Source organism: Lissotriton helveticus, chromosome 5_2 (genome assembly GCF_964261635.1).
Source record: "Lissotriton helveticus chromosome 5_2, aLisHel1.1, whole genome shotgun sequence".
Lineage (NCBI taxonomy): Eukaryota > Metazoa > Chordata > Amphibia > Caudata > Salamandridae > Lissotriton > Lissotriton helveticus.
This window is the reverse complement of record NC_136066.1, coordinates 9,740,607-9,754,589: the sequence shown is the minus strand read 5'-3', so window position 1 is coordinate 9,754,589 and position 13,983 is coordinate 9,740,607. Positions and strand designations below refer to the sequence as shown.

General features: G+C 48.2%; 1 protein-coding gene across 2 annotated transcripts in view; it reads left to right on the top strand.

Moving 5' to 3' along the window:
- LOC144761119 (carboxypeptidase M-like) overlaps positions 1–13,983 on the top strand; it is a 160,861-nt gene that overhangs the window by 19,582 nt on the left and 127,296 nt on the right. For both annotated transcript variants that reach the window (XM_078646577.1, XM_078646575.1), the window contains exon 3: positions 951–1,048. In XM_078646577.1, the coding sequence (XP_078502703.1) occupies positions 951–1,048 (98 nt within the window). The remainder of the gene's footprint in view (positions 1–950; positions 1,049–13,983) is intronic.

The window sequence follows — 13,983 nt, the reverse complement described above, 5'->3', positions numbered from 1 at the left end:
TAGTAGTACACTTTCTGTCTTCATGCTCCCGTATGTAGTAGTACACTTTCCGTCTTCATGCTTTGTATGTAGTAGTACACTTTCCGTCTTCATGCTTTGTATGTAGTAGTACACTTTCCGTCTTCATGCTTTGTATGTAGTAGTACACTTTCTGTCTTCATGCTTTGTATTTAGTAGTACACTTTCTGTCTATGTAGTAGCACCCTTGCAGTGTTTATGCTTTTAGTTTAGTGGTGCAGACCTCATAGTTTAGCTCCTTGAGTGATCTACTTAGGAGGCTTTAGATGAAGGCACATTGGTCTAATCCTGAAAGGCTTCTCTATTATCAAAGATCAGGGTAAAAGCAATTTACTGGGAAACAATAACGGAGATGGAGATGGCCAAAGTGGCGGATACTTTGACTCAGAATTGTATACATTTTAAATCTGCTCCTATTTATGAGGAAACTATTGATGAAATTGTCCCTGCTTTGGCACAGACACTGTTTTTACAAATTCAATATAAGACTTTACCCACCAAACTGTTCTGTAACAAGTGGCGCTGAAATGTTTCCTCTGATGATATTTGTCCTTCTTGCACAGCCAGCTCAGAATCTATAGTTCACTTGTTATTTTTTCATCCCCATTATAAAACTCTGAGGGCCAAGTGGGATTATCCCTTTCTGGAGACTAATTCGCCCTGGCCATTATCTTGAGATACTGAGAGTTTTATCTACCAACACACCTAGGGTAATAGTTTGTGGCTGGGCCGAATGCTGGCTTGCATTGTGGATTAAATGTTCAAAATGTATCATATGAATTGTGTATTTTCCCAAACTGTATTTTACCCTTGCAGTGCTGCATATTTGTGTTTAATAGTACCCTTGCAGTCTTTGTAGTTTGAGTTTAGGATCGCAAACATCATGCTTTCTGCTTAGCAATGACTTCATTCTTCCATGCTTTGTGTTTCAGGGGTCCCCCTTTGGGTTATAGTTATTGGTCTTACTCCAAAGGCCCATCAAGTTGGCGTTCCTGACTTCAAGTACATTGGAAATATTCATGGCAATGAGGTATGCCATAGATAGTGCTGCATCAAGGAGCCCTAGTCTGTGACTGCTAATGTAGTGAACAGTCTGTTCTTTTTTGTATCTCACTGTGGCAGTTGGGGTTGTTGCTTTTATGTTTATGTCCATGTGTCTCTTTGTGGCAGGTGTGGTTGGTGCCTGTATGTTGCTGTCCATGTGTATCTTCGTGGCAGGTGTGGTTGTTGCCTTTATGTTTATGTCCATGTGTCTCTTTGTGGCAGGTGTGGTGGGTGCCTGTATGCTGCTGTCCATGTGTCTCTTTGTGGCAGGTGTGGTTGGTGCCTGTATACTGCTGTCCATGTGTCTCTTTGTGGCAGGTGTGGTGGGTGCCTGTATGCTGCTCTCCATGTGTCTCTTTGTGGCAGGTGTGGTAGGTGCCTCTATGCTGCTGTCCATGTGTCTCTTTCTGGTAGGTGTGGTTGTTGCCTTTATGTTTATGTCCATGTGTCTCTTTGTGGCAGGTGTGGTTGGTGCCTGTATGCTGCTGTCCATGTGTCTCTTTGTGGCAGGTGTGGTTGGTGCCTGTATGCTGCTGTCCAAGTGTCTCTTTGTGGCAGGTGTGGTTGGTGCCTGTATGGTGCTGTCCACGTGTCTCTTTGTGGCAGGTGTGGTTGGTTCCTGTATGCTGCTGTCCATGTGTCTCTTTGTGACAGGTGTGGTTGGTTCCTGTATGCTGTTGTCCATGTGTCTCTTTGTGGCAGGTGTGGTAGATGCCTGTATGCTGCTGTCCATGTGTCTCTTTGTGGCAGGTGTGGTTGGTGCCTTTATGTTTCTGTCCATGTGTCTCTTTGAGGCAGGTGTGGTTGGTGCCTTAATGTTTATGTCCATGTGTCTCATTGTGGTAGGTGGGGTTGTTGCCTTTATGTTGATGTCCATGTGTCTCTTTGTGGCAGGTGTGGTTTTGTCTTTCCACTACCGAATTTCCCTCAGGATGGAATGGACTTAAGTACCGCAATGCAACACGCATGCGGGTCATGGCATCTTTGTAAGCTCGAGAGCTAAATGCAGGACCCTGGTCAGAATGTAGCGTGCCGATTGTGTATGTGCCGATAAAGACTCGCAAATCTTTATAACAGTTCGGGCATCAGCCGAGCGCTGAGGCCACATCCAAATGTATCTTGATCATGAATCCACTGCGACCATGATATATCTATAGTTGCCATCCCTTTTGTAAGGGACCACAGTGGTCCAGGCAAACACATGCTAATGGTTTATCTGATATTAGAAGGGGTGTCTGCGCCGGTGTTTCACTGTTGAAACCTTCATTTTCTGGCAGATTTCACATACCAAAACATGGTTTCTGGTCTGTTTCCTCATGCGTGGCCACCAGTATATTTGCTTTAATAATGACACTGTGGTGGAAACACCTGCGTGTGCAGAGGCGAGCCCTTCATGTACGGCTAAAATTAGTCCTAATCTGTGTTCCATGTTTGGAATTACTCTATCCCCCACTCCAGGGATTTGAGCAAAAGGAACATTATTTGCATCAGTTATATATGAGTACTTGAGTGGAAAGCCTTTTGGTAATGTTTTACTGCTGTCTTTATTGGAAGCGGCGACAGCTTGCATTATTTCGCCATCTATTTTTGTTTTTGAACGAGTGATTGCAGCTACGGATGCCGTTTGCACAGCTGCCTTCGCGGCTTCATCAGCCAATGAATTTCGTGCAACGTGAACGCCATCACGCTGATGACTCAGTGTATGAATCACGTGAGTTTTTTGTAGTTCTTTCTGTAATAGAACTACTTGTTCCCAAAGCAACATATGCCGGATTGTGCCACCTTTTGCATCTTTGAAACCGTTTTGAACCCAGTTCTGCAAGTATTCATTGTAAGATTGAACGCAGTAATCCGAATCACACACTATGACTGTGGGGAATTCGCGATCGGTATTTTCCAGCGCCATCTTGAAAGCCTGTAGTTCAGCTCGATGAGCTGTACACTCACCTAGGGATTGTGTTTTTGTGACCATAGGTCTGAATTTACCATTGTGCCAGCGACCTTTAACAATCGCGCACGTAGCACTATAAGCTTGTTTACCCCCAATTGCGGGCTGTGCTGATCCATCTGTATAAATTATATATTTGTACTGTTCCAGAGGCAGAATTTCAGTCGGCAGAGGACATTCTTGTTCGTATTGTAAAAATTCTTGAGTTTTCAAGTAGGGCTCAAAAACGTATTTAACATCTGTTGCAGCAAGAGAGTTAACCCATTGTATCCATCTTGGATGTAAAGCCTTTGCATTCAGAATGCTTGCTTTTGTCACTGCCTCTAAGGCAGGTACAGGAGTAACGACCGTTATGCATTTACCCTGTGCGAGTGCTCTCTCTTTCACTACTGCAGTTTGAACCGCTGTCAGAATTTTTTCTTTTGAAGTGAATTTCTTTTCAGTTTGTGTGTACAAGTGTGATTTGTAAGCAATTGGTACTTTTTCACCTTCATTAAAGGTTAAGTACGTGAATCCGCATCTCCCTGGGATGATTCGGATTACAAGGTTGCGTATGTTTACGCGTGTCTGTAGATGTGTTATTGGTAACATGTTTGTTTGTATTGAACGTAAGATTTCTGTGTGTTTTTGAGTCCAATTCGTTGTTTTGAAATCAGGTTTGATTATTTCGTAGAGAGGTTTAACCCTTTCTGCATAGTTTAGAATGTATGTTCTTCCGAAATTCAGGAAACCTAGAATCGACTGTAAGTTTTTCAGCGTTTTTGGAGGTTGGAGCAGCGCACATTTCTCTAAAAAGTTTGCTGCCAGACTTTTGCCTTCACTTGATAACTCATATCCCAGAAAAAGGTCATTGAGGTGGGCAATTCTTGATTTTTTAAAGTTGAATTTATACCCTTCAGAAGCGAAACCAAGTATTATGGTATTCACTCTGTTCCAGTGTCTGTCCAAGTCATCGTCTGTTAGATAGATGTCATCGACATAAGATAATGCCTCATCATCGTACCTTTGTAGTAACTCTGTTACTCTGGCTGAAAATAACCCTGGACTATTCTTGAATCCCTGAGGGAGACAACAGAAGTGACGCTGTGCCCCCATAATTGAGAAAGCGGTCAAGTACCTGCTTTCAGGTGCAATGTTTTGACAGAAGAAACCGTTAGAAATATCTAATGTAGTTTTATATTTTTTGCGCACAATGTTATTCATCAGTGCTGCACTGTGTGCATTTTGTACTGCAAATGTTTTGCAACAAGAGTTTAAATGCCTGTAGTCCAAAACTAGACGATATGTATTGTCTGGTTTGGAGACAGGAAACAAAGGATTGTTCATTGACGAGGTGCATGTTTCAATCACCCCCTGGTATTCAAGTTGATCTAAGATCTCCCTGATCTGTTTTTTAGCTTCTTGCTTCACTGGATACTGCCTCTGAGCAGTTGGTTGATTTTTTTAACTGGATTTTTTGGTTAGGAGAATCCTCATCCCATCCCACATGATTTTTATATAATGCTGGAGCCTGGGCTACAGCCAATTTTTTGGCATAATTATATTTTTTACGAATCAGAATGTGGTTGGAGAAGGCTGGAATTATCATGTCTTCGCCGTGTGGGCTCTCCCTGACAAATTTTGGTGGCCAGTCTTGTTCAGCTAGAAGAATGTCATAGCCCTTAGAGAGCTTCTCCCAAAAGAGTGCTCTTATTTTCCTGGTTATGTCCCCCTCCATCCTGAGCGTTACTTCATATAACTTATGGGGTACACTAACCCTGGTATCGGTAGTTTCAACTTGAATGTACTCATTCAAGTCCACTGTCTCCAGATGATCCTTCAGGATCTTGCGAGCTAAGGTGACTTCTGCTGCGCTGTGCAGCATTGTCTGGGCCCACTCCCAGTTCTTTAGTTGTGTCCTCAAGATCCTCGGCATGTCTGATTTTTAGACCTGCTACCTTCTTCTTGGTGAATTGGGGTTTCTTATTTTTTGGAACTTGTTGATCGTCTTTGGACTTCACGCGTTCTTCCTTGTGTTCTGACCGTCCTCTTCTTTCCGATTTCTGTGAGGAAGTGTGAAAGGCACGATAGGAACGTGTATCAGTATCTATCAAGTTTTCTCAAATTATCCCTGTCCCTGAGGTTATACCTCTTTTCAGAGGGCTCCTTTTGAGGAGACCTACCTCTGGATTGAGAACGCTTCTGTTTAGAAGTTTTTTTTAGTATTCTCCCACTTTTTTTTAGGAGTAGTGAGAGTGTTTTTAATAAAAACCTTTTCAGGATTTTCTGTTAGTTGGGGCTTAACTGGTTTCCCACCCAAACTATCTCTACCTAGTTCTTCATAGGATTTTTCTATTATTCTGGCAAGGTCATATGGTTGCTCAGTTACATCAAGTTCTTTTAGTTTTTGGCGGATCGCCACGGATCCTGCTTCACCTTTAATATTGGCTAATATTATAGCTGAGACCTGTTTGAAATCTTTAAGTAACTTCATCCACAGATTTAAAGCAGGCTCTGCCCCGTATTCATTTTTAATCTGTTTCAGGACGTCTGGTATTACCACCATAGACGTAACACCATGTGTTTTTGTGTAGATTGCAGAAAAGACTGTACCCCAAGTGTCGCAATCCTCCAAGTGTGGTGCGATCCCCATTGGTAAACAGATTGTCAGAATCCTGTGTTTCTCATGAGGCGTACTATCTGGAAATACTGCCTCTTTTTGAGTAATCTTTTGAGCTAACCAGAATGGAATTTGTTCCCGTTTTGCTGGTAATTTACCAATGACTGATTGTATAGTCTGTGGTGTAATTTTATTTGTGTTCCCCTGGTATGGGGTTTGCTGTGGAATCCTGATAGCAGGTTGGACTGTTAGAGTCCGCATGACATATTGAACCAATTGTCTATGTATTTTGATTAATAGTTTTAGTTGAACTAATAGTTCTGGACCTGTCATTCGTTCAATGGCAGGATGTGGTGTATAGCTGGCTAGTACCGGCCAAGTTTCTCCTGGTCTACCCAATGGACCAAGCCTGGTAATGTGATTTTGATGTTTTAGGGCGCCTTTAAACCAGAGCGCATGCTCTTGGTATGTTAATGGAATTTCAATGTCCTCGAAAGGAACGTATTCCGTTGGAGGTTCCTCTACTTTGTAGAAGTGGAACACATGTGTTAATGGATTTGCTTCTGGGAAGATAATCCATGAGTAGAATACCTCTGTCTGCCAATATTCGTGTGCCTCTATGACAAAAATTACCCTACCACCTCTCGATGAGAGGCCATTTGTTATAAGCTTTATAGTGATAGTTTTTCTTAAATTTTACGGGATGATTATTGCATCCGTGTCATCTTCATTAAACCCTGTAACGTCAAAGCTCGGTCAGGTTGCAGTTCTACCGGTTGCGTTATTGCCTGCCGGTCCACCGTTCTCGGTGTCGCTATCTGACATTTTGTTGAAAGCCTTGCAGAGCAAGCCTCAAGGAAACAAAGATAAGGTGTACAATATTTTGGAAGACTGTATCCTTAAACGTTGAACAAACCAAAAACTAATAAATAGGATTTTCGTCCTACTCAGTTATGGCGGATATTTTATCCTTTAACCCACTCTAGACGTCTATTGGAGTATTTTTCGGGAAAAAGGGGGTCTCTGTGAAAAGCACGACTGAGTTACTCTAGTATCTAGCGTTAAATGAGTGCCTTACCAAACGTTGGGCGCCATGTAGTGTAGTTCCTATATTCCCAATGGGCTCTGCGCATTGGAATAATATATCCTCCGTACGACTTAGGTCGACTAGGTCTCTATCGAATATATTAGACTTAATTGTGAGTGTCAGATAGCTCAGAGGTCACTATAAACTTTCTCGAATAAACAAGAAGGGATTAGTTTCTGACAACCGCATAAACATGACAATTTTGTTTCCCCAAGATAAAACGAATCTTCAGAGTCGTGGACACAATAGATAGATATTTCACTCAGTCAATCGTGCATGCTTCGTTTCACCAGAGGTGCAGAGAAATAGAGAGACGGGCGTTTTCAATAAAAGTATTTATTGAACAGTCTTCTTTCTCATGCAGAAGAAATGAACTGCTACAATCGTAATACTGGCTGTAAAGTATAATGCGTACAGCAAGAAGAGTATTATAAAATAATACTGTAAAAGCATGGTATGGTTTCTGGGACTCCTTTCCTCTTTTCTCGATCTTAGAGAGCAAAGGGTGATGCTGGGTCAGTTTCTATCTCCATCCCTGTCTGTGCATTGTGGGGTCCCTCAGGGGTCAGCGCTTAGCCATACCCTTTTTAATATCTATGTGACCCCCCTTGCCAGACTTATTAGATCCTATGGGATGGAGGTAGTCTCCTACGCGGACGACACTCAGATCCTCGTCTCTCTCTCCCAATCAGTTACGTCGACTGCCGCCAATTTTAGATCCTGTATGGAGGCAGTCGGCCAATGGATGATCCACAATTCATTGAAACTGAACGGGGAGAAGACTGAGGTGATGGTGTTTGGAGGGAGGGAGGACATCTGGTCCGCCGAATGGTGGCCGGACTCCTTAGGTGCCTGCCCGGATCTCACATCCTCAGCGAAAAACTTGGGGGTCATGATTGACCCTATCCTTAGCATGTGCCAACAGGTCAGCAGGACTGTATCGACCTGTTGGGGGATTATCCACATCCTTAGGAAAATCAGGCACTACCTGTCTTTACAGGCAAGAAAGCAACTGGCTGTTGCCCTACTGGGCTCGCGTCTGGACTATTGCAATGCGCTGTATGCTGGACTTAATAAGTCCGAGCTGCAGCGCTTGCAGGTGGTTCAGAACGCAGCGGCCAGATTTGTTCTCGATCTACCCCAACGTGCCTCTGCCACCGCTGCTAGGAAGCAACTCCACTGGCTTCCTGTTGTGGACCGCATTTATTTTAAGTCCATGTGCATGGTGTATAAGGCCTTAGCTAAGACCAGCCCCACCGGGATTGGATGCATCCTCTCCCGCTATAATCCTGGTAGGAACCTTCGTTCCTCTAATAGACTCCTCCTCTCCGTTCCTCGGGTTCGGAAGACTAGATGGGGTGGCAAGGCCTTTTCCAATCTGGCCCCTAAATGGTGGAATGCTCTCCCTCTTGAGGTTAGGTCTCTTTCCACTCTTCAAGCCTTTAGATCTGCCCTAAAGACCTATCTCTTTGTACGTGCCTACCTGTAGTAGTGCTGTTGTATTTGCTGATTTATTTTCGATAGGCGCCTTGACACCTTCGGGTTGAGTTTGCGCAATACAAATTGCTTAATAAATAAATAAATAAATAAGCCATAAAATACATACATAAATAACAAAGACTAAAAGTACTCAACTGGTGCTTCTAAAATACGCCTTCCCCAATGTACCTAACCTAGGTCTAGTATGAGGGAAGAAGTAAGTGAGGTGTAGTAAAGGTTTTGTTTCTTTGCCAAGAATCTATCCAAGATTTCTCTTAGGGTCCAATTAGCTCCGTACCTTGGCTTTAGAATGAAGGAGGTCTGGTATCTCTGTCTCCGGACTCGATTTCCCAACACCACGCAAGGGGAGCTTGGAAACACTGGAGCTGGATTCTCAGCGAGAGAAAAGCCGCCTCTCTGTCAGTGCGTCAGCTGGAGGGTCAACTTCCTTCGGCACTTGCTGTAGCGAGCTGCATCGGGCAAGTAGATAGTCGAACTGCTCCAAACCACTGTGTGTTTGCTAGGGCAAGTGTGGGCATATTTATACCTTGAAGGTGCCTGGTTTGACGTAAAGTCGGACATAATAACGTCACCAAAGAACGGTAGTTCTTTGAAAACGCCATGATTTCTAGGACAAATCAATATTCAAGAAAGTGGATGTCCCTGACAGCTGAAGCCGAGTTTTCCAAGAAATCGTTGGGGCTTTTTTGAACTAGTGGAAGTTGCCATGCCTGTATTAGGACTGCATGGGCTATGTCTAAATATGGATATGATTTCTATGCCTATATAAGGGTAATTTGAATTATACCTATATAAGTGCATTGCTACGTTTCTTTTTTAACTGGAAGATTGTTAATAAAAGCAAGAAAAGAACTTCAAGTCCTACTGAAGTATTTCTTTGGAACACTTTATTTAATGTTATTGTGAAAGATATATTGTGTGGGGTGCTGTACCATTGTGTTGATATAAGTGCATGAATCAGGAAAATTGCACTTGGGTCCTAAAATGCTATACAACAATACCTGGAGAGAGAGGCTGCATCTTACTGTCTGGTGACCGAGGCTGCATCTCTCCGTCTGGTGATGGAGGCTGCATCTCTCCGTCTGGTGGCTGAAGCTGCATCTCTCCGTCTGTTGGTGGAGGCTGCATCTCTCCATCTGTTGGTGGAGGCTGCATCTCTCTGTCTGTTGGTGGAGGCTGCATCTCTCCATCTGGGGGTGGAGGCTGCATCTCTCCGTCTGGTGGTTGAGGCTGCATCTCTCCATCTGGTGGTGAAGGCTGCATCTCTCTGTCTGGTGATGGAGGCTGCATCTCTGCATCTGTTGGTGGAGGCTGCATCTCTCTGTCTGGTGATGGAGGCTGTATCTCTCCATCTGGGGGTGGAGCCTGCATCTCTCCATCTGGTGGCGGAGGCTGCATCTCTCCGTCTGTCGGTGAAGGCTGCATCTCTCCGTCTGGTGGTGGAGGCTGCATCTCTCTGTCTGGTGATAGAGGCTGCATCTCTCCGTCTGATGGCGGAGCCTGCATCTCTCCATCTGGTGGCGGAGTCTGCATCTCTCCGTCTGTCGGTGAAGGCTGCATCTCTCTGTCTGGTGGTGGAGGCTGCATCTCTCCGTCTGGTGGGGGAGGCTGCATCTCTCCGTCTGGTGGCGTAGGCCGCATCTCTCTGTCTGGTGAGTGACCAAGACTGCATCTCTCCATCTGTTGGCGGAAACTGCATCTCTCTGTCGGGTGATGGAGGCTCCATCTCTCCGGCTGGTGACAGAGGCCGCATCTCTCCTTCTGGTGATGGAGGCTGCATCTATCCGTCTGGTGGTGGAGGCTCCATCTCTCTGTCTGGTGGTGGAGGCTCCATCTCTCCGGCTGGTGTCAGAGGCTGCATCTCTCCGTCTGGTGGCGTAGGCCGCATCTCTCTGTCTGGTGATGGAGTCTGCATCTCTCTGTCTGGTGACGGAGGCTGCATCTCTCCATCTGGTGACAGAGGCTGCATCTCTCCGTCTGGTGGTGGTGGCTGCATCTCTCCTTCTGGTGAGTGACCAAGGCTGCATCTCTCCTTCTGTTGGTGGAGGCTGCATCTCTCTGTCTGGTGACGGAGGATGCATCTCTCTGTCTGGTGGTGGAGGCTGCATCTCTCTGTCTGGTGGCGGAAGCTGCATCTCTCCATCTGGTGGCGGAGGCTGCATCTCTCCGTCTGTTGGTGGAGGCTGCATCTCTCTGTCTGGTGACAGAGGCTGCATCTCTCCGTCTGGTGATGGAGTCTTCATCTTTCCGTCTGTTGGTGGAGGCTGCATCTCTCTGTCTGGTGATGAAGACTGCATCTCTCCATCTGTTGGCGGAGACTGCATCTCTCCGTCTGTTGGTGGAGGCTGGATCTCTCTGGTGACGGAGGCTGCATGTCTCCGTCTGGTGGTGGAGGCTGCATCTCTCCGTCTGGTGGCGGAAGCTGCATCTCTCCGACTGGTGGCGGAGGCTGCATCTCTCCGTCTGTTGGTGGAGGCTGCATCTCTCCATCTGGTGGCGGAGGCTGCATCTCTCTGTCTGGTGACGGAGGCTGCATCTCTCCGTCTGGTGACGGAGGCTGCATCTCTCTGTCTGGTGGTGGAGGCTGCATCTCTCTGTCTGGTGATGGAGTCTTCATCTCTCTGTCTGTTGGTAGAGACTGCATCTCTGTCTGGTGACGGAGGCTACATCTCTCTGTCTGGTGACGGAGGCTGCATCTTTCTGTCTGGTGACAGAGCTGCATCTCTTTGTCTGGTGACGGAGGCTGCATCTCTCTGTCTGGTGGCGTAGGCCGCAACTCTCCATCTGGTGACAGAGGCTGCATCTCTCCGTCTTTTAATGGAAGCTGCATCTCTCTGTCTGATGGCAGAGGCTGCATCTCTCCGTCTGGTGGGGGAAGCTGCATCTCTCCGTTTGGTGGTGGAAGCTGCATCTCTCCGTCTGGTGGCGTAGGCTGCATCTCTCTGTCTGGTGATGGAGGCTGCATCTCTCCGTCTGGTGAAGGAGTCTGCATCTCTCTGTCTGGTGGTGGAGGCTGCATCTCTCTGTCTGGTGGTGGAGGCTTCATCTCTCTGTCTGGTGACGGAGGCTGCATCTCTCCGTCTGGTGGTGGAGGTTGCATCTCTCTGTCTGGTGGTGGAGGCTGCATCTCTCCGTCTGGTGATGGAGTCTGCATCTCTCCGTCTGGTGGTGGAGGCTGCATCTCTCTGTCTGGTGGTGGAGGCTGCATCTCTCCGTCTGTTGGTGGAGGCTGCATCTCTCCGTCTGGTGGTGGAGGCTGCATCTCTCGGTCTGGTGACAGAGGCTGCATCTCTCCGTCTGGTGATGGAGTCTGCATCTCTCTGTCTGGTGACAGAGGCTGCATCTCTCCGTCTGATCGCGGAGACTGCATCTCTCTGTCTGGTGACAGAGGCTGCATCTCTCCGTCTGGTGACAGAGGCTGCATCTCTCCGTCTGATCGCGGAGACTGCATCTCTCTGTCTGGTGATGGAGGCTGTATCTCTCCATCTGGGGGTGGAGTCTGCATCTCTCCGTCTGTCGGTGAAGGCTGCATCTCTCTGTCTGGTGGTAGAGGCTGCATCTCTCCGTCTGGTGGGGGAGGCTGCATCTCTCTGTCTGGTGGTGGAGGCTGCATCTCTCCGTCTGGTGGTGGAGACTGCATCTCTCTGTCTGGTGGTAGAGGCCGCATCTCTCTGTCTGGTGAGTGACCAAGACTGCATCTCTCCATCTGTTGGCGGAGACTGCATCTCTCTGTCGGGTGATGGAGGCTTCATCTCTCCGGCTGGTGACAGAGGCCGCATCTCTCCGTCTGGTGGCGTAGGCCGCATCTCTCCGTCTGGTGACAGAGGCTGCATCTCTCTATCTGGTGATGGAGTCTTCATCTCTCCGTCTGTTGGTGGAGGCTGCATCTCTCTGTCTGGTGACGGAGGCTGATCTATCCGTCTGGTGGTGGAGGCTCCATCTCTCTGTCTGGTGGCGGAGGCTCCATCTCTCCGGCTGGTGACGGAGGCTGCATCTCTCCGTCTGGTGGCGTAGGCCGCATCTCTCTGTCTGGTGATGGAGTCTGCATCTCTCCATCTGGTGACAGAGGCTGCATCTCTCCGTCTGGTGGTGGTGGCTGCATCTCTCCGTCTGGTGAGTGACCAAGGCTGCATCTCTCCATCTGTTGGTGGAGGCTGCATCTCTCTGTCTGGTGACGGAGGCTACATCTCTCCGTCTGGTGGTGGTGGCTGCATCTCTCCGTCTGGTGAGTGACCAAGGCTGCATCTCTCCGTCTGTTGGTGGAGGCTGCATCTCTCTGTCTGATGCCAGAGGCTGCATCTCTCCATCTGGTGGCGGAGGCTGCATCTCTCCGTCTGGTGGTGGAGGCTGCATCTCTCCGTCTTTTAATGGAGGCTGCATCTCTCTGTCTGATGGCAGAGGCTGCATCTCTCCGTCTGTTGGCGGAGACGGCATCTCTCTGTCTGGTGACAGAGGCTGCATCTCTCCGTCTGGTGATGGAGTCTTCATCTTTCCGTCTGTTGGTGGAGGCTGCATCTCTCTGTCTGGTGATGAAGACTGCATCTCTCCATCTGTTGGCGGAGACTGCATCTCTCTGGTGACGGAGGCTGCATCTCTCCGTCTGGTGGCGGAGGCTGCATCTCTCCGTCTGTTGGTGGAGGCTGCATCTCTCCGTCTGGTGGCGGAGGCTGCATCTCTCTGTCTGGTGATGGAGTCTTCATCTCTCTGTCTGTTGGTGGAGACTGCATCTCTCTGTCTGGTGACGGAGGCTGCATCTTTCTGTCTGGTGACAGAGCTGCATCTCTTTGTCTGGTGACGGAGGCTGCATCTCTCTGCCTGGTGACGGAGGCCACAACTCTCCATCTGGTGACAGAGGCTGCATCTCTCCGTCTGGTGGGGGAAGCTGCATCTCTCCGTTTGGTGATGGAGGCTGCATCTCTCTGTCTGGTGACGGAGGCTGCATCTCTCCGTCTGGTGGCGGAGGCTGCATCTCTCTGTGTGGTGATGGAGGCTGCATCTCTCGTCTGGTGATGGAGTCTGCATCTCTCCGTCTGGTGGTGGAGGCTGCATCTCTCCGTCTGGTGGTGGAGGCTTCATCTCTCTGTCTGGTGGTGGAGGCTGCATCTCTCCGTCTGGTGATGGAGTCTGCATCTCTCCGTCTGGTGATGGAGTCTGCATCTCTCCGTCTGGTGGTGGAGGCTGCATCTCTCTGTCTGGTGGTGGAGGCTGCATCTCTCTGTCTGGTGACAGAGCTGCATCTCTTTGTCTGGTGACGGAGGCTGCATCTCTCTGTCTGGTGATGGAGGCTGCATCTCTCTGTCTGGTGATGGAGTCTGCATCTCTCCGTCTGGTGGTGGAGGCTGCATCTCTCTGTCTGGTGGTGGAGGCTGCATCTCTCTGTCTGGTGGTGGAGGCTGCATCTCTCTGTCTGGTGGTGGAGGCTGCATCTTTCTGTCTGGTGACAGAGCTGCATCTCTTTGTCTGGTGACGGAGGCTGCATCTCTCTGTCTGGTGATGGAGGCTGCATCTCTCCGTCTGGTGATGGAGTCTGCATCTCTCCGTCTGGTGGTGGAGGCTGCATCTCTCTGTCTGGTGGTGGAGGCTGCATCTCTCTGTCTGGTGGTGGAGGCTGCATCTCTCTGTCTGGTGGTGGAGGCTGCATCTCTCTGTCTGGTGGCGGAAGCTGTATCTCTCTGTCTGGTGACGGAGGCTGCATCTCTCCGTCTAGTGGTGGAGGCTGCATCTCTCTGTCTGGTGGTGGAGGCTGCATCTCTCTGTCTGGTGGTGGAGGCTGCATCTCTCTGTCTG